This window comes from Bubalus bubalis, chromosome 19, assembly GCF_019923935.1.
Source record: "Bubalus bubalis isolate 160015118507 breed Murrah chromosome 19, NDDB_SH_1, whole genome shotgun sequence".
Classification (NCBI taxonomy): Eukaryota; Metazoa; Chordata; class Mammalia; order Artiodactyla; family Bovidae; genus Bubalus; species Bubalus bubalis.
Genome location: NC_059175.1, coordinates 24053228 through 24081177, shown reverse-complemented (window position 1 = coordinate 24081177; position 27950 = coordinate 24053228). Strand labels below are relative to the sequence as shown.

Below are 27950 nucleotides of genomic sequence, written 5' to 3'. Positions count from 1 at the left end.
GTAGCCATTCCTTTCTCCAGGGGATCTCCCAACCCAGGGATCAAACTTAGGTCTCCTGCATTGCAGGCGGATTATTTACCATATGAGCCACCAGGGCAGCCCAGTCACTTGTTAAGAAGCATTGAATTCATCATGACAGAATTGAGACTATGCAGTTATAGTACTGCATATGGGAGAAACCTTTTCGGACTGATTTAATACTAAACAAGGCTTTGCCAAAATGTTTCATTTCATGTTTTATTTGAGCCAGCACCAAATGATAGGCATTGTTTCCTTTTAATTGAACCCATACGCAAATCGGTAGAATACTCCAGATCCTCTGGAAGAAATCTTTCCAAGCTCTATTTGAATTACTTGATTTATGACTGAGTCTTGACATCTGGATCTCACACAGATGTTCTTATTCTAGCAGGCACACTCACAAACAATGTGAATTATCATTTTAAAGCAGTTGTGTGTGTCTTATTCCAAAATGGACACCAAGTTTGTTTGGAGTTGCAGAGTTAACAGGAAAAAGAGGAGGGAAATCAGGCTTTTTTGTTTGGTTTGGCTGGTAGTCCTAGCTCCAGAGACTTTATGGCTGAAGCAAGGAAGAGGCCAACATAGTCATAGAGCCAAGTATGTCCAGCTCTTCCACAAAGAACAGGTATTCTCCTTCCCAGTCAAAGGAGAGCAAAGGCTCACTTACTGTATGCAAAGATGCTCCTTGGCCTTCTCTTTCTATGTACAAACTCAAGCACACACTGCCATTCTGCTCCTGCTGAGTGTCTGACTACTTAGAACAGAGCTAAGAACAGTCCTATGTTGTACAGTGATCAAACCAACCTTGGATTACAACTCTCATTCCTCCTTTTTTCTAAAGGGATCAAGTACAAAAAACACTTGGGAGGTCTATATAAAATTCAGGAATCCAGAAACTGCAGGAGAGAATCACTTTTGGGAGAAGAGCAGAGAAATCTACTAGAGGATGAAATGATTAGATAGCATCTCTGACTCAGTGGACATGAACATGAGCAAACTCTGGGAGACAGGGGAGGAAAGAGGAGCCTGGTGTGCTGCAGTACATGGGGTCACAAAGAGGTGGACATGACTTAGTGTCTGAACAACAACAACAAAGAGAAGTCTAGTTCAGCAGCAGCTGTCCATGGCCAGGGATGGTGGCAAAAGCTGTCTGTGGCATACATCTAAGGATCTAAGACAGGGTAGTTGTCTCTAGACCTACATATGCTATGGTGGTGGTGGTTTAGTTGCTAAGTTGTGTCCGACTCTTGAGACCCCATGGACTGTAGCCAGCCAGGCTCCTCTGTCCATGGGATTCTCCAGGCAAGAATACTGGAGTGGGTTGCCATTTCCTTCTCCAGGGAATCTTCCCAACCCAGGAATCGAACCCAGGTCTCCTGCATTGCAGGCAGATTCTTCACCAACTGAGCTACAAGGGAAGCCCATACATATGCTATACTTCCATTTATTCTGTAGTTTGTGAAATCTGCTTCCACAAGAACAGTTAAAATTGGGTTGGGAGAGAAAAGCAACCTAGAAGAGCAGAAAAGGGAGAAGGTAAGGAAAAAGCCTTTTCTATATGGAACACTTTAGGGGCATCAGACTTTTGGGGACACTCTGACCTCATCTTTACCTTTGTAAATATCCTCCCCCCTCCCCCCTTTTCTCTCTTTTTCTCCTGATGTGTTCCACCTGTTAGTACAAGGAAACTTTTTTCCTTAGACAAAAGATTATAAAGAAATGAGTCTGGTCAAGTTTTGTTTGGTTTTTAATATTCTCTTTAAAAATGTTCATGTTTGCCATTAGCCTATCACAATTTCAAACACACTATGGAATTTTTACCCTTCCATTCCATTTTTAGAATACAGTTTTTGCCTAGACTTGGTAATGGATCTATTAATCCTTCACTGGATATAAAGGAAAACTCCACATTTATGACTTTAACCAGGGTTCTCAACTTGGCATTACTGACTTTTGAGGCCAGAAAATTCTTGTACAACATTGGATATTTAGCAGCATCCTTGGCCTATGCTCGCTAGATGCCATCAGCACCAGCTGTAAAATCCAAAAATGTTTCCTGATATTGCCAAATGTCTCTTAGGAAGAAATTCCCTCCCCCCACCCTAGAAACACTGGCTTTAAGAAAATCATTAAAATATGAAAAGGAGATATTAGATACCAATTTGAAAACTCAAAATCTTCATTTCCCAAGTATTTCAATACTTGAAAACTTTTTTAGTAGATTTTATTCATTGCCTGTCTTATGGCCATTTCCCAGCCCTCTGTAATTACATGGTGGGCTGATTCATTGATTTTTTCTTAAAATTTTTTCGGCCCTGCTGAATGGCTTGTGGAATCTCAGTTACCCCAACCAGGGACTGAACTAGGGTCATTGCAGTGAATGTACTGAATCCTTACCACTAGACTACCAGAGGACTCCTGGATTCACTGATCTCTGAGCTGGCAGAATCCTGTCCCAGCTCCGGAAGAGATGCCAATCATGCAAATCCCCTTTCCCTTTGCCAGTGGTTGGTCAAGGGATGGGAAACATGTAGCTCGGTTCTAGACAATAAGAGATAAAAGTGGGGGAAATGCTTGGGAAGGCCTCAAGATTTTTAAAAAATATCAATAAATAACAATAAATAAGATCCTCTCTAGAAAAAGTCTTTCAGCCATCTCTCCTTTTCACCCACTAGGATTTTTGCCTTTGAGTGGGGCTATATTACTTGGAGCTTCAGCAGCTATCTCACAGTCACAAGGAACTAAACAAAAGGCTGAAATGCCAATAGCTAGAGGAAGGTAAAGTAGAAAGAACAAAAGAGCTTCAGTCCTCGATGATATCTTTGAACTGTTGAACTGGCCTTGGAATATCCACCTTGGGCTGCTTGTTAGTTGAAATAATTCAAAATTTTTATTGCTTAGCTAAACCAACAACTGGCACACTACAGTCTGTGGGTCACATCCAGGAACTAAGAATTGTTCTTACAGTTTTAAAAGGTTGTTAAAAAATAAAAATCAACACCCATATGTGATCCACAAAACCAAAATATTTTTACAATATGGCCCTGCACAGAACAAGTTCACCAGTCCCCAACCTAAATCCCACGCATAGCAGATGTCTGATGATTTGCTACCCAAAGCATTTCTAACTAATAGAAGTATTGATGTATCCATTTTATAGCTGTGGAAACTGAAGCTGGGTTGGCCAATTGTAGGCGCGACTAGGCAAGTCAAATACAAATTTGCCATTATTTCAATTCATTGTAAAGTTAAGCCAAATTGAGGCATCACAAAAGCATTAAACCTATCCCTTAGGGCTTCAAATAATGTTTGTACAACAGGTTTGATGTTACAAATCAGAATAGACAAGGCCTCTTGATTAAACACAATGTGTTCAATGAATACCTTCAAAAGGGGCCAGACTGTCCCACTATCTAGAGCACCAAGGCATTTCCTGCATTAGGAAATCAAAGCTGGAGACTCCAAGGAGGAAAAGTCATTACAGAAAAACACCAGAAACAAACTCACAGATACGATCAATTCCCTCTTCTATTTGCTGACACAGTTCCTTCACTTCCTCACTGACTCACTCAGAGAGTGAATCTTCAAGGAAAAACATTCAAAGCCTTCCTCCACTAACTACAGCTCCTGTGTTAATCTGCAGTCAGGTCAGCATGTTCTGTCATGTAAACAGTGACAAAATCTTAAGCACACTCAGAGCACTGGGTCTAGAAGAAGGCACACAAAACTTGTGGACGCCCCGTAAGGTGAGTGTTGCACAAAAGTTACAGTAAGCACCTGCCAGCATCTAACCATGGAGCTGAAACTGAGCACCAAGGGGTGGCAGAGCCAGGCTTTTCTCGGTTGATCCAACCAGCATTTCTCTGCCTTGGTATCCCAGGACCTGGCACACAGCAGGTGGTCAGTGAGGAACGAGTGCCCTGAGTCTACACCCAGTACTGCTTGTGCTTCAGTGCTGGGTTGGTTTGTCTGCAGAGCTTGACCATGTCAGGATCCAAATTCATCCATGTCTCCCATGGAGCACATCTTTCTGCTGGCTCGGAAGCTGGAGACTTCTCCACGCGTTCACACAGTGGGGCCCTGAAAAGACTGACTGGAGCCCTGCCAGAGCTTCTTGGGAGAGGCGTCACTGTGACGGTGGGAACCGTTGTGCTCCTCTCTGGCCTAGGACCTGCGGTTGTGGGCTCTAGGTTGATCTGGGGCTTAATAAGAGGTGTTGCCTTCTCTGCCTTCCGGCCCAGCAGCCAGACCCACGAGGCCACCACGGTTACTATTAGCAGGAAGAGCACCACTGTCAGGGGCATGATGACCATCAGAGGGTGACTGCTCTCCCTGGTCTGGGTGGGGGCCCCAGGGCTGGCTCTGGTGGCATCTGGTGACCAAATGACTCTGGTGGGAGAAGCCGTGACATCCAGAGTGGGCTCTTCACCACTGTGTCGTCCCCAGGGAGCTGCTTGCGGCCATCTGGTCTGGGTCAGCTTCCCCAGAGTTCCTGTCTGTGTTGTGGGTTCTGAGGAAACCACAGGCTTTTCCTGAGAGAGACCGATAGTCACAAGGTTATCAGTGACTAAGAAGGACACATTGGGGGTAAAAGTCTGCGAAAGAAAGGGGTCAGGTGGCACTATGGTGAAGGGGAGACACCCTGTTGCTGGTTGGACGTGGTCTGCCCTGAGCAGAAACGTGAAGGAGTCACTGAGGCTGTTGGGGCCCGTTAGATTGGCATGCGGCTCGAGAATCAGCAGTCCTTGGTCAATATCCCTCTGAGTGAACAGAGTAGCATCTTCCAAGGCAGTGTCCCATCCTGCTCTTCGTATAAGTCTGCTGTGGACAGGGGGTTCTGTCACTTCAAATTTAGGATCACTGTTAGTCCTGTTAGCAAGCTCAGTAGCATCAAGGTCCTTTCTTGTCAGCTGATGGGCCACTCTGTTGGCAACTGTCAGGTCTGACGTAACCCGCAGTAACGGCTGCACTCTGATGCACAGTGTTTGTCCTGTCAGGTTGCTTTCTGAGGTAAACAGTGAGAACTGTAGCTGGTCCTCTGAGGCAGTGAGGTTTGTCATGTGGTAAGAGAGCTTTCCTAAATTCAGATCTTCCTGTCCAAAACTGACGACCTCCTGGTCTTCAATGAGCAGATGCCCATGCTGGAGGGGCCACATAACCTCGTAAGTGATGTGGGGGCTCCTCCCATTGGTCACTGCTGACAGGTGAGCGCCAGTGATGGTGACATGTGTCTGGCCTTGTGGAAGAAGAAGGTCAGTGAGGTTCACGAGGGTGACGGAGACGGGGATGACATCCAGGTGGAAGAGCTTATAGAGCGGGCGGTGTTGGCCATCGGTGACACTGAAGTAAAACGCTCCAGAGGATGGGCTTCCATCTTGTATGAACCACACCTGAGAGTTATCAATGTCGGCTTGTGTGAAGTGGTGAACACGTATATGTGGATGGTGCGCCATTGCCAAAAAGCCATTATTAGAATCACGGATGACCACATACCTGATCTCTTCTGGAGGACTGTCTAGATCTTTCACTTTTAGGTTTTCAGGTCCTAAAACCAACCTACTGCCCTGCAGAACTTGCAGTCGAAGCCCTTTTGTCTTTAATTCTGGTGCTTGGTCATTTATAGGAGTGATGGTGATGTTAAACATCTCTTCATGAAAGTCAGCCTCTGGCTTCATGGTGGACTTGCTCCTTTCATTGGGCCAAATGGCAAAGGTAAAGTTATCAGCCAGTGATTCAGAGTCATCGTGAAGGTATGTGACTCCAAATGTATTAATTATATATTGAGAGAAATTGGGTTTTCTCTTGGTAATATTTCTCTCTCCAACCATAAGAGTTCCATGGTGAGGAAGAGACGTAACTTGGAACCAAATTTCGTATGAAGAACGCTGAGATTTGGGCAATTTAAGTAAGAGATTGGACGCATCTAACTTAGATTGGTCAATGAGAACTTTGTCTCCCTCCTTGACAACAGCTCCTGTTAAAAACACATGAAAAGAACAAAGTGGCATTTCATTAGAACTTTCAAATGATCTCACATTTGCCTGTCCCAGTGGATGATCCAAAACACCTTAGAATCTGAATTAGCATTGCTACCCAAGGCATACTAAAAAAATTAATTTTAAATACACACTATGCCCACACTATGAAGTCAGTATTTCAAGTAAGAGAGTTTTAAACCTTGAGATTCATTTATAACAAGTCCATCTCCTAACTTTCCCACTACTGGACTTTCTCTTACCATAGAAACAGGTATAGCTCTCAGTATCTCTTTCTTTTCAAGAATTTACCCTTTTTGTTATGTTCATTTTTCATCAACAGTTTTCAGTCATGGGCATGGTGAAGTCCCCATTTGGAAGTACAAATAGGAATTCTTGAAAGCTAATTTTCCATTCTTTCCCCACTGAAACTATTAAGGCTCAGGAGAGGAAAAAGCAGAGGCCCAGAGAAAAAGCATACATAAAGAAATAACACGTTTCATAGCCATGTAAGTTTTATTTCAAAGATTGATATCATGGCATTGATGATTAAAAAGGGAAAGATTTATTCCCCAAATGTCCCTGTTCTAATAAGTGGAGATAAGGTACTGACTTTATCAGTAGGATAAGGTGGAATTACCTGTATTTGCAAGCAGATGACTCTGCCGACCAGGTTCGTTAATTTCATACGAAATAGTTATATGAAACTCCTCAGGGCCTAGAGCTGCTGGTGGGGAGGACACTGTGAACGTGAAAGAGTCTTCCGCAGTCCAGCCTGTGTTTTCCCAGTCCATATGCTGGTACAATATCAGCTGTTCACTCACCTGGCCAGATAGTAAGAAAAATCAGCCCCTGGCTTCAGGGATCATATGAGAATAAACATATATCCCAATTGGAAGAGATATATGTTTTTTCAGGGTTTATTCATCCTCAGAGTATTACACATTTCCATGCAAATTTAGGAACATTAAAAGTGTGGTAACATATTTGTCAAACCTAGGTGATTCTATTACCAAAAGAGAAAGAAAAGCACATTGATTTTGAGATGACTGATGCCTGCGGTATCTATATTATAGCAAGTTTATAATGAACCTTTACTTCCATGTCAGCATCATAACTACCAACTCCCAACCAATCTTGCTTCATATGTATTCCTACTTTTCTGCCCAACAGATTATTTTGAAGCAAAACACAGACATCAGATAATTTCATCTGTAAATGCTCTAGTAAGTATTAGTAAAAGATAACTTTTTTCAAATATTCAGTTACTACCTATATGGCATCATTTAATGTGGTCCTCTGGTACCTATAGTGTTTATGTATTTGCAGTTATATCTAGAGCTTTAGTAAGAATCAGGTTCAGTTTTGCAGTAAGAATGTTTTACATGTATATTTCCTCCTTCATTGCATCACAAGGCAAAATAATGTTGGGCTTCTTCTCTTTTGGATATGTTAAGATTGATAGGTGGCTTCAAGTGTTGCCAGACTGATCCAACTATCTTTAAGCTCCCCATAAGTCTATCAGCTAACAGTTTTACGTGCTCATTGATACAACTACCTAAACTCATTATTTTCATGGGTTTCCCCAGTGGCTCAGACTGTAAAGTATCCACCTGCAATGCAGAAGACTCAGGTTCGACCCCTAGGTCAGGAAGAACCTCAGGCGAAGGGAATGGCTACCCACTCCAGTATTCTTGTATGGGGAATCCCATGGACAGAGGAGCCTGGCAGGCTACACAATCCATGGGGTCAGAAAGAGTCAGACACGACTGAGAAACTAAGCACATTATTTTCACAGTGACAAAATGATATTATTCATCATTCCTTCTTCATTCTTATTTGGAATTCATCTATAAAAAACTTTCTCTTATCAGCTAGTTGGCTGCACTGATAACCAGTACATGCAGGACAGACAGGATAAGTGTTTTATTCTTTTCCTTGTAATATCATTCTTCAGAAGAATGAGTCCCTTGGCTCCAATCTCCAAACACTGACCACTGGTTTTGTTTTATTTGCTTGAGAATCATCATTAATTCATGAATTTTAATATATGGTGTATATCATTCTCTTGCAAGTATAACTCCTACTGATTTTTAAGTTTTCCCATCTTGCTTAAGATACTTTTCAAGATTTAACCAAAGTCCTTAATGTCTGTGACCTATCACTGTCCTTTTTTTGAAAAGCTTTTTATTTTATATTGGAGTATAGCCAATTATCAATGTTGTGATAGTTTCCAGTGGACAACAAACTCAATCATACATATACATGTATCCATTCTCTTCCAAACTCCCCTCCCATCTAGGCTGTCACATAACACTATCAAGGTCCTTTTTATATCAATTGATGGAGACGGTCCCACCCAGTATCTTGTTGATACAACTGCCTAAACTCATTATTTTCGTGGGTTTACCATGAAAATACCATGCGAGCAGCCCTTCCTCCAACAACAGCGACTGAACATTCTAAAACTATAACCAAGAAGGGAAGGCTAGAGATAAAATACTAACCCTTAACTCCTATAGGTCACATCTTTTTCTGACCTGCTATCTATTACAATATCTGAACTTACAGGTAGGTTCTGCCAAAGTACTTGACTGTCCATGTCAAAAGTTCTGAGGATAAACTATCATATAATTTACAGAGAAATTTTCATCAGTCAGTATTTGGAAATATGGTCTTCCATATCCGTGGGTTCCACACCCAAAGATTCAACCAACCATGGATCAAAAACATTTGGGAAAAAAATCCCACAGAGTTCCAAAAGTCAAAATTGTTATGTGTTACATACTGGCCATGATTTATAAGGCATTTATATTGTATTAAGTATTGTAAGTAATCTAGAAATGATTTAAAGTATACAGAAGAATATGTGCAGGTTATATGCAAATACAATTCCATTTTATATATGGGACTTGAGCATCCTTAGATTTTAGTATCTGCAGTGGTGGGGGATCGGAGAAGGCAATGGCACCCCACTCCAGTACTCTTGCCTGGAAAATCCCATGGATGGAGGAGCCTGGTAGGCTGCAGTCCATGGGGTTGCTAAGAGTCGCATACGACTGAGCGACTTCACTTTCACTTTTCACTTTCCTGCATTGGAGAAGGAAATGGCAACCCACTCCAGTGTTCTTGCCTGGAGAATCCCAGGGACAGGGGAGCCTGATGGGCTGCCGTCTATGGGGTCGCACAGAGTCGGATATGACTGAAGTGATTTACCGGCAGTGGTGGGGGATATAGGGAGGGATGGTCCTGGAACTAAAATCCTACAGATATGTAAGGATGACTGTAATGTATTAATTAACAGAGGTGTGGTAATGCATTGCTCTGACTCTCTGCTCATGACAGTGGGTGTATCTAGAACCAGAAAGGCTTTTGGCTAGTGAATTTCATGGAATAAAAGATCTGTGTTCCCAGAGTGGCCAAAACTGCTGATGAGGAGTTTTTTGTTTCTCATCCTATTCAAGGATAAAGCAAGAAAGTGCTGTCACTTGGGGATTTTAAGTGGGGAGAAGAAAATATCATCTCTCAACATTTCCTAATTAAAAAAACAAGGTGACTCATGAGAAATTGGACTTTCTCCAAAGATAGTAATTTCTGCTACTAACTAGTAACTGAATACCCTAGAAGTTCCTGGGGAATAAGTCAGTTTTATTTAGTAGATCTACCATTTCTATTCCTAGTTTAAGATTTATGACAAAAGGTTAGTTATCAATATATTCCTCCTCCTAGAAGTAGGTGACTGTGCCATGGATTTTAGACCAGAGGATGGTTTCTGAAATGTTTCCATTCTGCTTGAGAAGTATAATACTATAAGGCAAACAAGATCCAGTTTCTTAATATGAAAATTAACAGACTATTAACCAGGAGGAAGGTTTTTGTGGATACAGGTCATTCATGGCCACTGCTTCTTTGGTATGAGTGAAAGTCAGCTTCCCTAAAAAACATATAACAGATTGTTAGAATAATCTAAGATCTTTTGATGTCTATTGTAAGGAAAATTATTTTCCCATGGAAAGAATGGTTTTCATAGATGGGAAGAATAGACATGAAGGTCAGAAATCTTCTGAAAGAAGTAACTGGCAAAGAGTCTTAAATATAGTTCTGTATTTCAGGTGCCTAATGTAGGAGAGGTCTGTTCTGAGTTCTGTTTTTGAAAGGCATTTTAAGAGTAAGAAACTGTAGATAACAAAGTGACATTTTACACTGGAGAGAGAGAGAGAATGGAATTAGATTCATCTTGAGTGTGTGAGCTTCCAAGACCAGAGAACAGGTAACTGAAAGGGCTGAGTTAGAAGTCAAAGGAAGTGAGGGCACCTGTGGAATGTCAACTTGCCAGTCATGCCTTGAAAGAGGATAAGAGGGTTGAGGTGATGTTTAGAAAACAACTTTGGCTTCACCAGCTTTAAAAGTCAGGTTCTAAGGCGTGTGTGTGTGTGTGTGAGTTGGTGTATTTGTGAGAGTGCCTGTGTGTGTGTGCATGCTGAGAGAGGGCCAGGAAAGGAAGAATAAGATCAAGACCTTATGAGAAAAAGTGCAGGGTCAACCTGAGGAGAGAAGGTTCTCAGAGAAGATTAGGAATTACTTGTTACCTCAAATAGAAAGCAGCCTTAGGAACAACTTCCAACAGCTCTGCATATTTCCACTGTGTTAAATATAGACAGATAAGCCACTTAGCAAAGTACCTGGGCTCTGGGATTAAGGGGAGGGGAAAGGGGTGTTTTTGTTTCCTATGGATTTAGATTAGCCCAGATATTTTCTCTTTTACAATCTTTCTGGTATGTCATTAGAAACTGAATGGTGTATAATTTCAATATAGAAAGAAAAATAGAAAATCAGAAAAGTCAGGGTTTCCCTGGTGGCTCAGTAGTAAAGAATCCACCTGCCAATGCAGGAGACGCAGGTTCCATCCCTGATCCTGGAACATTCCACATGCGACGGAACAACTAAGCCCGTGCACAACTACTGAGCCTGTGCTCTGGAGCCCTTGAGCCCAACTACTAAGCCCAAGCGTCCCAGCTACTGAAGCCTGTGCACCTTAGAGCCCAGGCACTGCAGCAAGGGAAGCCACCGCAGTGAGAAGCCCGTGCTCCACAACTAGAGAGTAGCCCCGCTTGCCGCGACTAGAGAAAGCCCTCACAGCAATGAAGCCCCAACACAGCCAAAAATAAATAACAGGCACAATTATTTTCAAAAAGAAAAGAAAACTCACCATTTGGCAACCAACTAGTAATAAACGCTTCAGGTAAGAATCCTAAAATGACTGCTAAAACTACTGAGCTAAATTATGATGAGAAACAGGATATTTAGATGGTTCCAAAGCATCTCCTCATAGATACTTACTAATTTTCAAAGGGGAAAATAGTATCTTCACAGTTGATAAACCTGAAAAACAGCACCTGACCAAGTGATGAAAGAAAATATCATCAGGGACAGGGCAAAGCGAGCGCCGGGCAGGAAGCTCTGGGAAGAATCCGGCCTCTCTTGTGGCTCTCTTGCCCCAAACAAGAGGAAACATCAGATAAACCAAACTGAGGGACTTCCTACAAATAACTGGCCTGTTGGCCACAGAAAACGGCAAGGTCACAAAAGTCAACATGACTGTGGAATGGATCCAGATTAAAGGTGACTAAAGGCTCCTGACACCTATTTGCTATGTTTTGTGCTGTGGGTTTTCCCCTCTGCCATAGAGGACATTCACTGAAACAACTTGTCAAATCTGAGTAAGGTCTATAGATTATAAAACAGCATTAGTGTTAATTTCATGTTGTTGAAAATTAAACTGTGGTTATATAAGAGAATGGCCTCTTGTTTTTAGGAACTATACAGAGCTAAAAATAAATGTACTAAATATAGAGGTAAATAAATACAAATATGTTACTAAATATACTGGTAAGGGGGGCATCATGTCTGTAACTGGTTCTCAAAACTCAAAATATCAAAAGTGTGTGTGTGTGTGTGTGTGTGTGTATAGGGAGAATGATAAAGGCAGTTAAAAGGCAGTTAAATGCTAACATTTGGTGAATGTGGATGAACAGTATAAGAGAATTCTGTATTCTATTGTAATTTTTTTCTGAGTCTGAAATTATTTCAAAATAAAAAGCTAATATAACAATTTAAAAAAGTAAATCCTGGGGTGTTTTACTATATCAACTTCAAGAAGGGATCAACAGTGCCTTTTCTCTGACGACTCCGTTTATGTAGAATGGGGCAAGTGCCTTGGCACTCTGAAATCAACAAGAGGTTGTAGACTATCCCAGCATGCACCCCACCTCCAAACTGCTCCATTTCTCTAGGACTTTACTGAGGCTGTATTCCTCTCCGAATGGGTGGATATGTGGCTCCAAATCCTAGACCTTCTCAGAGTAGTGCTTTTACTAGAAGGGACACTAGGATAACATCCTTTGGATCTCTGAAATCTAAACATTCTGGATCTCATAGCCTTGATTCCTACAGAACCACAAAGAAAAACATTTATCAGAGACCAAAGAGACAGATTTGGCTCTAAGAAGGCTAGGGATTCTATTGGGTTTTGTGTGATGAGTTAAAGTTTGCAGCTGAGAGGTTCCTGAGATGCTCAAAGAAGTTGGAATTTCAGTAACTCCTCTCCCTCCCCGCAGTGACAGGGCTAGTTGGGAGCAAAGCAGGGGCCAGAACCCAGATGTCCAGGCTTACAGATAAGAGCTCTTTTTTAGAGTCACATTACTGGCAACTTTTTGCCCCCAACTACTTGAACCATTAACCTTCTTCCTCCAAGAAGGAAAAGGATGTTCATTAATATAAAAATGGAACCACAGGAATGTAGTAAAATATGAACCCTGGATTGATCAGCCGCTGTGAGGTGCTTAGTTACTCAGTTGTGTCTGACTCTGCAACCCCATGGACTATAGCCCACCAGGCTCCTCTGTCCATGGGATTTCCCAGGTAAGAATATTGGAGTGGGTTGCCATTCCCTTCTCCAGGGGATCTTCCTGACCCAGGGATCTCCTGTGTCTCCTGCCTTGGCAGGCAGATTCTTTACATTGAGCCACCCGGGAAGCCAGATTGATCAGACCCAAAGTCAAATATAAATATTACCAGCTGCCAGCTCTGTGTCTTTTATGCAAGTCATTTAATCTCACTGAGCATCCATTTATGCATTAAAATACAGAATCATATCTGACTTGCAGATATGCATTTGACCTAATTGGTCTTTTGCCATATCAATGTTCAAAATGGCGGGCTTTGGGCATTTCTAGGGCTTTCAAGAAAGGATCTAAGCCCTAACTAAACAATTCCTTACAGATGGAAAGCTATATTCATTTTTTATAGTGAATCATGGCATGAGAATATTAAGCAATCAGAAAGCTCTAAAATATGCCTAAATAAATAAATATTTTCTCATAAAACAAAGGAAATTGTAGGCTGGAATTTTGGCACATATTTTGGAAGCTTACTTTCAGTTGCTTTGTAAATAAGTATTAGCTCACCATTCTATGGGCTTCCCAGGTGGTGTTAGTGGTAAAGACTGAACCTGCTGATGCAGAAAACATAGGAGACACGGGTTCAGCCCTTGACAGCCCTGGAGAATCCCATGGACAGAGGATCTTGGTGGGCTACAGTCCATAGAGTTGCTAAGAGTCGGACACAACTGAAGAGACTTAGCACGCAAGCATGCACCATTCTACACTTGGTGATTCAGTAAATATTTGTTTAACAAACAGCTACACTACTTACAAAGTGTTTTACTAATTTTAATTATAAAGTGTACATTTATATCATGAAGCAGTAGAAATAAGGCAATCCAAGACATCTTACCCATTTATTTAATAAAAACACATTGACAGTACCTAACTTTAATTGTGCCCTAAATATATGCCAGGCATTCTGTTTGGCCCATATGTAACTCATTTTATTTTTGTTTTAGGAGGGATTGTTATATTCATTTGACAGATTAAAAAAAAAAAACAACAGAGGCTCAGAAAATTTAAATAATTCACTAGCCAACAGGTATAAGAACTCAGTTTTAATTCAGTTTTGTGTGACTCCAGAGTTCATTGTACCTATGTGTGGAAAGCTCAGTGTGTGCTAAGTCACTTCAGTCATGTCTGACTCTTTGAGACCCCATGGACTGAAGCCCAGCAGGCTCCTCTGTACCCGGGAGTCTCCAGGCAAGAATACTGGAGTGGGGGTTGCCATTTCCCCCTCCAGGGGATCTTCCCGATTCAGGGATCAAACCCCATCTCTTACCTCTCCTGCATTGTCAGGTGGGTTCTTTACCACTAGTACCACTTGGGAAGCCCAGAAAGCTCAGTGGCACTATAGTAAGCCAGAAATTCACAAGTTAGGCTCTCTAACCCTAAGGAATTCAGGAATGTGGAAAGTGAATAGGTAGGTATGATTAGGGCAGACAAGTGCCATTTTGGTCTGGCCTGTCTAGGACACAGTCAGTAATCTCACCTTGGGCAGATATTTGTAAGGAAAGGAGACTATAGGAATCCAAACAGTTCAAAAAGATAAAATCTCCAAGTTTCCATGTAGGTTAATAAAAAGTCCTAAAGGCTAAGACTGGGAAAGCAACAAGCTCCTGTGCTCCTGAAGGATGATCTCAGAGAAATGACTCCTTTCTGCGTGCCCTTTCTTATTTTCACCAGGACTGGGACCACCATGTCTGCAGTCACTATTGGCCAGAGCTTGTAAGGATTCAAAGAAATAGCTCCACATACTGTACCTATTACAAACAGCAGTTAAGGGAAGGTTGTATTCCTTTTCTTTACTGCTGCCATTGTAGATAAGGTAGATTTTCTCACAGGACACTGAAGGAAAGAGAATAGAGCTGAAAGGAAAGGAGTTCCCACCTGGCTCCAGACTGAGGGCAATTTCTATCCAAAAGTACATGTGGTCAGGACTGAGAGTTGGAGAATAAAATGGTCAAACTTGGCCAAAGGGCAGGGCTAGAAAGTTCTGGATTATGTCTTCATTCTGGGGGTCTTTCTAAATATAGCTCCCCATGACTCTGATAAGAAAATCAGAACACGAGTTCTTTACATTGATCTTTCCCTCTGTCTGTACTTAGTCGTTCAGTCATTTCTGACTCTTTGCAACCCCATGGACTGTAGCCCACCAGGCCCCTCTGTCCATGGGGATTCTCCAGGCAAAAATACTGGAGCAGGTTGCCACGCCCTCCTCCAGGGGATCTTCTCAGCCCAGGGATAGAAGCCAGCTCTCACGGATTGCTGGAGGATTCCTTACCGTCTGAGACATTAGGGAAGCCTGATCTTTCCCACAGTGGATACTAAAAGTTGATAGTAGCTTTGATATTCCCACTGGAGGAGAGAGTAACCTAATTATCTCAGGGTCAGCTGGGTGAAGAGGCAGGGAGGAGGAGGAACATGCAGGCCACTCACTTGATTCTCCATAACATGATGGCTTTGCCAAAAGGCATGTTTCTAGATAGGACAATGATTGGCCAGAAGGAGCAAGGGAAAGAGAACTGGCCAAAAATCTATCTTGGACAGATATTTGTAAGGAAAGGAGACTTTAGGAATCCAAACAGTTCAAAAAGATAAAATCTCCGAGGTTCCACATAGGTTAATAAAAAGTCCTAAAGGCTAAGAGTGGGAAACCAACAAGATCCTGTGCTCCTGAAGGATGATCTCAGAGAAGTGACTCCTTTTTGTGAGCCCTTTCTTGTTTCCACCAGGACTGGGACCACCATGCCTGCAGTGAACAGCTAGCTGGGCATAGAGGGTTCAAAGGTTCCCAGAAGAGGTCAGAAGTCTGGGGCAGCTCAGGATGAACCAGCTTAGAGGGTGCCCAGGTATCAGGCATGTGAAGTCCCAGGCATGACTCTCCTTACTGGAAATGGATAGAAGAGGCATTTTAGGAAACTTAAATTCCTAAATGGTGATATCTGGAAATCTCCAGCTAGAAATGGGCAACTGAAAACCAGGCCCAAACAATTATCCATGCTCCTCCATACTCTACATAAAAATATTACAACAAAAAGCTCTTCATGGGAGCCTAGCAATATATCCATCTACAGCCCTACCTGACAGAGAGGTCCAAATCCACATTTATATGGAAGCAGACTTGCTGCCAGACCAGAGTTTTTTTTTTCTGGAGAAGGGAATGGCTACCCACTCTAGTATTCTTGCCTGGAGAATTCTTTGGACAGAGGAGCCTGATGGGCTACAGTCCATGGAGTCGCAAATAGTTGGACACAATTGAGCAACTAACACTTTCAGACACAGATTTGGGCTTCCCAGATGGCACTTGTGGTAAGGAACCCACCTATCAATGCAGGAGATGTAAGAGACTTGGGTTTGATCCCTGGGTTGGGAAGATCCTCTGGAGAAGGGCATGGCAACCCACTCCAGTATTCGTGCCTGGGAAATCCCATGGACAGAGGAGCCTGGTGGGCTACGGTCCATGGGGTTGCAGAGCCAGACACAGCTGAAGTGACTTAGCACACACGCACAGACATAGATTCTCATGGGCCTTATACCATTACAAGCATGGAGTCCTTCAATAAAACTACCAAGTGAGATCATATGGGACACCTTGCTTTTATTCTGTATGAGCATACTAGGCTAAAAACACCCACCAAAAATATCAGGGCCAAATCTCTTGAACCTGTGAATGTTACCTTCTATGGCAAAGACTTTGCAGATGTGACTAAGTCAATCTTCCTAAGACGGGAAGGGTATCCTGGATTATTCAGGTGGGCTTGAACTGCAATCACATGAATAAGAGGGATGCAGAGGGCTAAAAGATACAGACAGAAGAGGAGAAGGCAATGTGACCACGAAGACAGAAATTAGAGAGATGCAGGCACATGCCAGGAAAGGCTGGCAGCCACCGGAAGCAGGAAGACAGGCGTGGAAGAAGTTCTCCCCTAGTGCCTCCAGAGAGAGCATAGCCCTGCCAATGCCTTGATTTCAGTCCAGTGAAATGGAGTTCCAACTTCTGGCCTCCAGAACTATGAGACAGTAAATTTCTGCTGTTTTAAGCCACCAAGTCTGAGGTCATTTATTACAGCAGCTTTAGGAAGTTAATAAAAGGAGAAAAGCTCAACCATGCTCACTGAAATGGGAATTAGTTCTCTCTGCTTTTTTGGTTACTCAAAGCCAGCTTCAGGTTTGAACAATGAATAGGTGGCTAGATGACAATACAATACAATAATTTCCATGCATGCAAAAATATGCTAGCACATAATTCAGTGAACTGCAAGGGCCAAATCAAAATTGCTAAAACAAGAAACTGGAAAATGTTCAAAATGTCTACTGAGTCTAGTTGCCATTAAGCTTGTCACTGAAGAGACCCCAAGAAAGCAGGGGTCAGGGTGGGGCAAGAGTGATCACTAACACAAAGAAGCTTATCCCTCCCTGCTCAGAAAAGAAAAGAGCCAAAGTTTAACCATCCCATTGCACTCTCCATTAAGTTGTAATAAATTAGCTTCTCTCCTATGGGAAATGCGTTCACAATTTCTTAAAATGTACACGCTGATTTCAGAGTCTAGAAGGGGTTATTAGACAAAACTCATAACCCAGAATCGATTGTATCATTTTCTAAATGTGGACCTGGAATCCTGTATCTGTGCTGAAGCAGCAGGCAGAGATGAAGATGGATGATCTACCCATAACAGCATAATGGCTGAAACGCAATTACTGGGCTTTATGGAAAAGAAAAAAGGCCAGGCGTCATAAACCTCAAAACCAGAACACTTTGCTTTTTAATGATTCCAAATTATCTAAACAAGCACTGGAATGAAAATCACTCAATTAGCCTTGTGCTCTACTAGTAAGAGAATTCTTTAGAGAATTCAATTCTTACTTTGTTTGTACATTCTTTGAAATGAACAATAATTTCTCTACATTTGTAGAAAGGTCTTATTTCATTTTAAAATTTGATGATTCACCTTCTCTGTGTATTTGTAAGTTTAATTCTTCAGGATGTAAGATTTTCAGCACAAATTTTTGTGGTTTAGCTATTCCCTCTTGGGCAGTTGTAAAATTAGGCAGGTGAAAAACAAGAATGTTACTGTTTATCTTGGTAGGTTGATATGGTATGGTTTGAAAATCATTAATTTATTCCAGGATAAGAAAGTATTTTGAGCTATTAACTAACAAATGTTTTCCCCACAATTACTCTTCCAAAGGGTGATATTAAGCAAGAAATGTCTTGATTTCTTTCATAAGCTGTAACCATCCAGAGCCATTAATTTAAATGGTCATTTTTGTTTATCCATCAAAAGCCAGACAGGGTATAGGTTTTACATGCAAATGATACAGTGTTTCTGCCTCCCCTAGCTGAGTGGTAGAGAGCTGGAAAGAATTTAGTCCTTTAAGGTAAAGGTGTGAAAAAAGACTCAGCCACCACCTGTCTGAAGCCCTCTCCCCATTGGACCCTTAGCAGGTTATGGGCTAGAACCAACTCTTGAAATTAGAAAAAACTAATCTAAAAAGTCAAAAGGAAACTGAAGACATTATATTACATGAACATGGCTGAACAGCTCTGAGCTCCTTTTATAATGAAAATTGTTTCCTCTGTAATATCTCTTCTCACCAACCATATTGAAGAGGACTAATCAAAGCACACAGTAAGTGTTCAATTAAGGTCCTTGTTCAATAATTTCAGAGAAAAGGTTTTAACCATTGTCGCTACCTCCAAAACCTATCCCACCCTCTTTTTTACTTTTTCTGGAGCTGCTGGGGAGGAAACTGAACCATCATAAAATGGCTGAGAATTTGACCAAGGTCCTATATGACAGAGCCCATAAAACTATTGATTTTATGAAAGGATTCATAATCTATTTGCATGTGAAGAAGAAGACAGGATCTGAAAAGAAGAAAGTCAGGGAGGAAAACAATAAGTTTCTTTCTCTTCCCAAGTCACAAATCAAAATGTGCATTTTTGAACACACAAGCTAAACAAAATTGGAACACCTTCACCTAAACACCAATTGCACTGAATTTTTTGATGATGCTCTACTCTTTTTCAGTATTAATTTTCTTTGTTTTGATATCAGGACCTTTTTTATTTTTATATTTTTTAGCTTTTTATTTTATATTGGAATATAACTGATTAACAATGTGATAGCTTCAGGGGGACAGCAAAGGGACTCTGCCATACCTATCTCAATATTAATGTTCTGCTCTAATGTTTCCTAATTTTATTTTTACAATAAGCATGTGTTATATAAAAACTCAAAAAACCCACACACACTGAAAGAGCCAGAGTTAGCATTTGGGTTTGTATTCTTGCAGAGTTCCCTCTGCAGATTCTCCTCTCCCCCACAGTACTGATGCTCTTTGTGACTAAAGAAGCAGAAGGGGAGTCAGGGTATTTCAATGAAATTTATTCACAGAAGTTTAGAAACTTAGCCAAACACATCCTGCAAAACACACCAGGTTTGTTCAGCCGCTCCCAGCTGCTCTGGTGAGGCCTTCCACCGGGTCCTCCTTGCCCTGACCCTCTGGGGTGGGATCCTTGGTGCTGCCCCAGCCTCAGGCCTCAGTCTGCCTCCAGTCTGTGCTCTGCCCAAGGATGCAGTGCTGCTGGATCCAGACAGGAAGCCCCTGACATGGTCCCCAGCCTCCTCTTCTCGTCATCGCTCAGGGAAATGTGTTCCAGAACACCAGGGACTCTTCCACAAAGGGAATCAGTGAGTGGGTGACAGGATGAAGCAAACGCCACTTTCCTCTCATGGCCTCATTTCCATTCATGGAATCACCACAGCCCATTAGGGGAGATGTAGCAGCCAACTCCAGTGTCCCAGAAAATGGCCTGCCCCATGAAATTAGTCCTTTGGCTACCAGAGGAAAGAACTTCTCACATTTTCAAGGACAAAAAGATAATCACAACAGCCTTAGCTACTATTTATTTAGCATCTGCTACATGTGGGGCAGTGTACTAAACATTTTGTATTTACTTTCTTGTGTTAATTCATTACAAACTCTAAGAGGAAAGTATGGACTAGCAGATAGGAGCATGATCTATAATCGAGACCCTGAGTTCCAATCCTGACTCTGACACTTGTGAACTGTAGCTGCAGGCAAGTGGCTTAACTTCCCTGTGCTTTAGGACCCAAGTCTGCAAAGCAATATAATGAGTAATATAAAAGAAATCTGTGAAAGTGCTGCACTCAATATGTCAGCAAATTTGGAAAACTCAGCAGTGGCTACAGGACTGGAAAAGTTCAGTTTTCATTCCAATCCCAAAGAAGGCCAATGCCGAAGAATGCTCAAACTACTGCACAGTTGTGCTCATTTCACACGCTAGGAAGTAATGCTCAAAATCCTTCAAGCTAGGCTTCAGCAGTGTGTGAACCAAGACTATCCAGATATATAAGCTGGGTTTAGAAAAGGCACAAGAACCACAGATCAAATTGCCAACACTTGTGGGATCATGGAGAAAGCAAGGGAATTCCAGAAAAACATATACTTCTTCATTGACTATGCTAAAGCCTTTAACTGTGAGGATCATAACAGACTGTGGAAAACTCTTAAAGAGATGAGAGTACCAGACCACCTTACCTGCCTCCTGAGAAACCTGTATGTGGGTCAAGAAGCAACAATTAGAACTGGACATGAAACAACAGATTGGTTCAAAATTGGAAAAGGAATATGTCAAGGCTGTATGTTGTCACCCTGCTTATTTAACTTCTATGCAGAGTACATCGTACAAAATGCTGGGCTGGATAAATCACAAGCTGGAATCAAGACTGCCAGGAGAAATATCAACAACCTCAGATATGCAGGTGATACCACTCTTATGGCAGAAAGTGAAGAGGAACTAGAGCTTCTTGATGAGGTTACCCTCATCAAGAGGAAAGTGAAAAAGCTGGCTTGAAACTCAACATTCAAAAAACCTAAGTCAAGGCAGACAGTCCCATCACTTTATGGCAAATAGATGGGGGAAAAGGGGAAGCAGTAACAGATTTTATTTTCTTGAGCTCCAAAATCACTGCGGACAGCGACTGCAGTCTCGAAATTAAAAGACGTTTGTTCCTCCAAAGAATAGCTATGACAAACCAAGATAGCATATTAAAAAGCAGAGACTTCACTTTGCAGACAAAGGTCCATCTAGTCAAAGCTATGGTTTTTCCAGTAGTCACATATGGATGTGAGAGTTAGACCATAAAGAAAGCTGAGCGCCAAAGAACTGATGCTTTCAAATTGTGGTGCTGAAGAAGACTCTTGAGAGTCCCTTGTACAGCAAGGAGACCAAACCAGCCAGTCCTAAAGGAAATCAACCCTGAATATTCATTGGAAGGATTGTTACTGAAGTTGAAGCTCCAATACTTTGCTTGGGCACTTGATGTAAAGAGCTGACTCACTGGAAAAGACTCTGATGCTGGGAAAGATTGAAGGCAAAAGGAGAAGAGAGTGACACAGAATGAGATGGTTAGATAGCATCACTGACTCAATGGACATGAATTTAAGCACACTCTGGGAGATAGTAAAGGTTAGGGAGGCCTGGTGTGCTGCAGCCACAAAGAGTGGTTGCAAAGAGTCAGACAAGACCGAGCAACTGAACAACAACACAACTCAGCAGAAAGCTGAGAAAGTTGCCATTCTGATGGCATTCCGGGATGCTGGTGGTGATAAAGTACCAGTGAAGTTGGAAACAGATGGCTCTGGGTGCAGATTAAATACACACACACACTTCATACACATACATATTTACATGCATACATACAACTGTAATATGTGAAATTATGTATATCACTTCATATAGTAAGCATAAATGTACGCAGACATATCCTGCAGGATTTACTCTTGCAACTCTGCTTTGGGTTCCCTTTAAATTCATCTTTAGCGATAAAAGGATCCCCTTTTATTTATTAGACATGAAGTTTGAATTTGCTTGGTGTTTTCCGCCAGTTGTGTTTTATCCTGTGTTCACCACAAAGTGTCCAGTTTTAAGAGCAGCACAGCTGGAATGAGTAACTGCCTGGGCAAAGGGGCACCTCTGCTTGACTTTAACAGGATGAGGACGAGCAGTGAGGGGCCCGCTTTGCACAGACACCAAGCCCGGTCCAGCTGCCCAGAAGTACATCAGGACTCACCAGATTCTGCGTAAACACGGAAACATCCTCCGCGCTGTTGTCAGAATTGACACATAGCAGCCTCCCGAGTCTAGGGGAACGTATGACGGTAAAGGTTATAGTTCTGTTGCCTGCACTGTCCACATCATTGGTCACAGCTAGCAGGTCACGAGATGAAAGGGGCTTCACAGAACCTAAGTGAAGATTAAAACATGCATGTAAAGCATATGAAGGCTATGGTTAATGACTTTTAAAGACCCCTGGGAACTGGAAAACGCATAGTTATGTACAGGAGACTGGCTAACTTTAACTTGAAATTGGGCTATGAGGAGCTAGTGATCCATGAGACATCTGTTTGTGGATGTGCTTTGCTACTAGGGCTGGAGATGAAAGGAAAATCCCATGAAAAGACCCCCTCAGCCCCCACAGTCCTGTGTGTCTAACTGATCCCAAGAGAAAGAAGGCATTGCCAGGTGAGTGGCACCCAGCTCAGCTCCGGGCACAGGAAGGGGGAGTCGATGTTGTGCATGGAGAGAACAGGAGACAGCCCCCTCCCCGGGAGGACAGGCCCATCCTGGCCTGATGGCGGCTGTAGGTGCTCCATGGAGTGTCCATCTGTGGACACCTGAAGGAGAGGCTGGCTCTGGAACAAATGTGAGAGGTCCCAGAGGACCCCAGACATGCACGCTGCATGGATAACATGGGGAGGGAAGAGCCTGTGTGGATATCATGGGAAGAAGAACCAGTGTGAGTGGTGAGTGTGCCAATGTGACCTCATTGATAATCAATGGCCAGAGAGACTGGGGGACATGCAGGTTAGAGCAGTGCTTCTCACATGCTCTGTACTGAAGGATCAGTGTTTCCCCCTAAATCCACTGTGGGCCAATAATTTTATAAAACACAATAAAACATTGCAACAATGTCAAATTGCTATAAAATTTTCTAAACACCTCCTTTCACTTTCCATTCTTATCACTTTACAGACCAGAAGGACCACAGCTTGAGGAATACAGGGCTGAAGTACATATCCCTTCACTTTGCACAGGATTAGGGAGTAATCCCAACCTGATAGGATGGCAGATCTGAGAGAGATTTATGCAGTCCACCTGGCCCAGAATTTCACCTTCTCTCTTCTGTTTTAGCCCTTGCTAAAGGGCCTTAGCATCAGGTCTTGCACAGGGGCCTTGCACTAGCTCTTGGAGTAGGCACTCGATACACTGTTTAACTAAGCCTCCTAAGTGACATCCACTGTGCTTTCATTACTCAACCATTATAGCCCTGGAGAGTGAGGGCCACCAACTGCAGTATTTAAACCATGTTAGGTGCTTAAAGGCAGGACCTTGACTATAGCTAATACATGGGGAAAACCAGCTTTCAGTAAGATTTTCAAACATGCAAGGAATGTTCTGAGCCTTTAATTAACTAAAGTTCCCTTTAAAATAGCAGACAACAAAAACCAAAAATAAACAAAATTTCCTCCACTCAGCAAAGGAAACCATCAACAAGATGAAAAGGCAATCTGTGGAATGGGAGAAAATACTTGCAAACCACATATCTGATAAAGGGTTAATGTCCAAAATATATAAGGATCTAAAACAACTTAGTAGAAAAATCCCCAAATAACCCAATTTTAAAATGGGCAAATGACTTAAATAGACATTTTTCCCAAGAAGACTTACAAATAGGTAACAGGTACATGGAAAGGTGTTCATCAATGCTAACTATCAGGCAAATGCAAGTCAAAACCACAATAAGATATCACCTCACACCTGTCAGGATGCCCATTAACAAAAAGACATGAAGTAACAAATGCTAGTGAGGGATGTGGAGAAAAGAGAACAGAACCCTTGTGCACGGCTGATGGGAATGTAAATTGATGCAGTCACCATGGAAAACAGTACAGAGTTTCCTTAAGAAATTAAAAGTAGAACTACCATATGATCCAGAAATCCCACCTCTGGGTATACATTCAAAGGAAACAAATTCATTATCTCAAAGGAAAATATGTACTTCCATGTTTGTTGCAGCATCATTCAAAATAGTCAAGGTATAGCAACAACTTAAATGTCAATCAGTGGATGAATAGATCAAAAAAATGTTGTAAAATGTGATATATATACACATACATACATACACACACACACACACACACACACACACACATATATACACACTCACATACATTGTGCTGTGCTTGGTTGCTCAGTCATGTCCGACTCTGCAACCTTATGGACTGTAGCCCACCAGGCTCCTCTGTCCATGGGGATTCTCCAGGCAAGAATACTGGAGTAGGTTGCCACGCTTTCCTCCAGGGGATCTTCCCAATCCAAGGATTCAACCCAGGTCTCCCACACTGCAAGTGGATTCTTTATCATCTGAGTCACCAGGGAAGCCCAGTTATAATTTGTATGCCCTGCCTAATTTGAAAAGTCAATCTTTAACTCAATTATTTTAAAATAGGAGGACCTATCTGAGTCACCAAGGAAGCCCAAGAACACTGGAGTGGGTAGCCTATCCCTTCTCCAGGGCATCTTCCCGACCCAGGAATCAAACCTGGGTCTCTTGCATTACAGGAGGATTCTTTACCAACTGAGCTACACAGTGAACACACACACACACAGGAATAGTATTTAGCCTTAAAAAAAGAAGGAAATCCCGTCATTTGCAACAACATGGATGAAGCTAGAGGGCATTAGGCTAATGTGAAACAAGTGAAACAAGCCAGACAAAGACAAATACTGAATGGTATCACTTATATGTGGAATTTTTTTTTAAGTCAAACTCAGAAACAGAGATTGGAAAGTGGTTGCCAGGGGCTTGGGGTGAAGGAAATGGGGAGAGTTTGGTAAAAGGGTACAAACTTTCACTTATAAGATAAATAAGGTCTGAAGATCTACTGTACAGCATGGTGATTATAGTAAATAACACTTCATTGTACAATTGATATTTGCTAAGGGAGTAAAAATGAAAAAAAAAAGTAAACATAGGAAGAGATGAATGTATTCATTAGCTTGATTTGGGGAGGATCTTTTCACAGTGTACACATATACCAAATCATCATTATATATTTCAGATATCTTACAATTTTTGTCAATTATACCTTTATAAAGCTACCAAACAAAAGACTAAAATAAGATAAAACAAGACAAGATAAACATAATAAAGTAAAATAAAATATCTGAGTTTTCTGGGGATAGGCATTAGGCCCTGGGGCTCCTGAGAGGAGGCAGAAGTACCTGGAAATGTCAGCCTCAGGAACACAGTTCTGCCCCAGAGTCAGGACTGCCTTGGTACACACACACAAGTATGCTTTAATTGCCTCCTGTATTTCTATAGTTCTTGCTGCTGAAAGTCACTGCTACCTTGTAGCTTCTGGAACTGGGGACCCAGGCAATGAGGTCATCCTGGGGAGGCCAAGAAGAATTATTCTGTATATTCAGTCAATGTTACATGAAGTCATAACTGAGGCCCATTCTCTATTACCTGTCAAGCGAGAGTCCCCCCTCTTGTCAGGTGGATTATATCTCTTTTGTGTGCAGTCTCTGGCACCCCAACATCCAACTTCTTCTCATCTTCAATTTTTCTTTGGAACTTTTAACACTGTGCTTTCTTAATTATTTCCTTAATGAAATCAGACTCTTATATTTTCATTTATTCCTTCACCTCAAGGATTATCTTTGGCAGGTGAAGGGGGGGGGTTGGTGGGAGGGCTCTTTAAAAAAAAAAAAATGTTTTATTTATCTTTAGTTGAAGCATGTGGGATCTAGTTTCCTGACCAGGGACTGAACCTGAGCCTTCTGCACTGGAAGGGCAGAGTCTTAGCCTCTGGATCACCAGAGAGGTCAATTTCAAAAAGTCTTTTTGGGTAGAGGGCCCACCAGAGATATCCCAGGTCAAGAGTACTTCTCACTCAGCCAGAGTATATTAATCCCTCATTCCCTCGTCCAGCTTCCTAACCCAGGAGGGTGTCCAGTTCCTAGTCAGCAGTCACCCAGCGCATGCTCAGTCACCCAGAGCATGCTCAGTCAGCAAGACTAGCTGGCTCCCTGCTGCAAATGCCTGATGAGCATCTCTGACCACGCAGCCCAATTCACCAACAGCCAAACATCACTTCCCCCCAACCCCACCTTCTTTCATCCAAGCATTGATATTTTCATCAGTTAGCTTCAAGCACTTAATTTGGGAAAGATTTCACTGAAGTCCCACCTAAAGTTATATTCTATAGAAGAACTGCCCTACCAGGAGTGTGGTAATAAAAGGGCACTGTAACCATATCTCTTTGGCAAGCTCCCACTCTATATGTACCTCACGGCAATTTCAAAAGCAAGTTGGCATGTTGAAGACTCTAAGTCTTGGAGTAAAGATATCTTTTTGCCCTTCTTTTAAGTATAGCAATTCTCAAACGTACTCATATCCTATGATGTTTGCTTCATGAAAAACAACCACCACCATAACAGCAAGAGTTTCATGGCCCCTGGGCTAGGAGGTCTTGTGCATTCCTTCAATGGACATTATCAGATGCTGTGTATGCGACAAGCCCTCTAATAAGGAATGGAGATATACCAGGAAACAGCACAGACCCAGTCCTGCCTTTTCATGTAGATGTCATGATAACTCCTAAGATGTATGTATTTTTTTCCTCATCGCTAAGAAGGGATGATAAGGTTAAGCACCTTGCCTAATGGTTAAATGTAGATCTCACTGACTCTGAAGTCAGTATTATTAGAAAGTTGGCACTCACTATATTGCCTATATCATACTATTGAGTTGGCCAAAATGTTCATTTTGGTTTTTCTGTAAGATGCTACAATCGAAATGAACTTTTTGGCCAATCCAATACTTTGAGCTCAGTTAAAATGACACCTGAGTGAGGAAATGTGATGAATGATTCAGGAAATCTGATAGATGCAGCTCTCCACCTTCCAGACACAGCCTGCCTCCTCCCTGGGCTTTGCCTCTGCATCATGCTGTCCTCACTGGTAACCTCTTCCCTCTCTGTTCCCACCATCACAATGCTGCTCACTCTGCAGAGGCAGCTTAAGACCCATCTGGCCAACGAGACCTCCCTCCCCATTGTTGCCTATGGGAAATTTTCCTCCCCCAAACTCAAGGAGTTCACCAGGCTGCACCCTCACTGAACACTTAGGATAATATATTTTGCATGATTACTATACTCCTGAGTATAAGTCTCTTATTTCCCCAACGAGTTAAGTCTTTAATTTTTGCCTTGAGGACTAACAGTCTTTTCTTAAAGCTCTTGGTTATCTCCCGCTAAGTCTTAGAATATTCAATTCAGTGTTTCAAGACCATCTGACTAAAAGATTTTATAAATCTCTGCTCCAAACCCTTTAGCAACATGCTGTGACTTCCTTCTGCTTTCTTCTCTCCCCAATTCCCATCATGCAGGACAGATGGCCCATTGGTGAGACACGATTCCCTCCATAGCATAACCAAACCCCAAGGGGACTGAGGTCACACAGTTTGCTATGAATCTCCTTCACTGCTCAGTTACTTAACTCTAGGTCTGTGCAAGCTTATATTCCAGACCAGTTTGACAAAACTCTCAAGGTCAACGCCCCCCTCTACACTCTTTGTAAAAGAGCCAGGTTTAACTTAGATACACAGAAAGACTAGAACCTAAGGCCACAGTATGTTCCAACATGCTATAACTAAATATAAACACATTCAATGGTGGCATTCAAGGTGAAAAACTGGTTACAAAATTCCTTTCTGGGGAACAAATTTTTCTGAAAGAAATAGAATATATGTATAAGCATACACACACATATATATGTATGTGTATTTGGCGTGCTGAGATTCATGGAGTCACAGAGAGTCAGACATGACTGAGCAACTGAACTGAACTGATACTTATATACAAAATAATAATGAAAATATACATTGTTTACTTTCTTATTTGACAACCA

At 42.0% G+C, this 27950-nt stretch overlaps 1 protein-coding gene across 3 annotated transcripts in view; it reads right to left on the bottom strand.

The window, feature by feature from the left end:
• Window positions 1–228: 228 nt before the first annotated feature.
• The window catches only part of LOC102413667 (chondroitin sulfate proteoglycan 4), a 71669-nt gene continuing 43947 nt past the window's right edge, over window positions 229–27950 (bottom strand). For all 3 annotated transcript variants that reach the window (XM_025270530.3, XM_044932733.2, XM_044932734.2), the window contains 3 exons: window positions 22045–22217; window positions 6637–6820; window positions 229–5995 (listed from right to left, as the gene is read on the bottom strand). In XM_025270530.3, coding sequence (XP_025126315.3) covers window positions 3948–5995; window positions 6637–6820; window positions 22045–22217 — 2405 coding nt within the window. In that variant the 3' untranslated portion in view covers window positions 229–3947. The remainder of the gene's footprint in view (window positions 5996–6636; window positions 6821–22044; window positions 22218–27950) is intronic.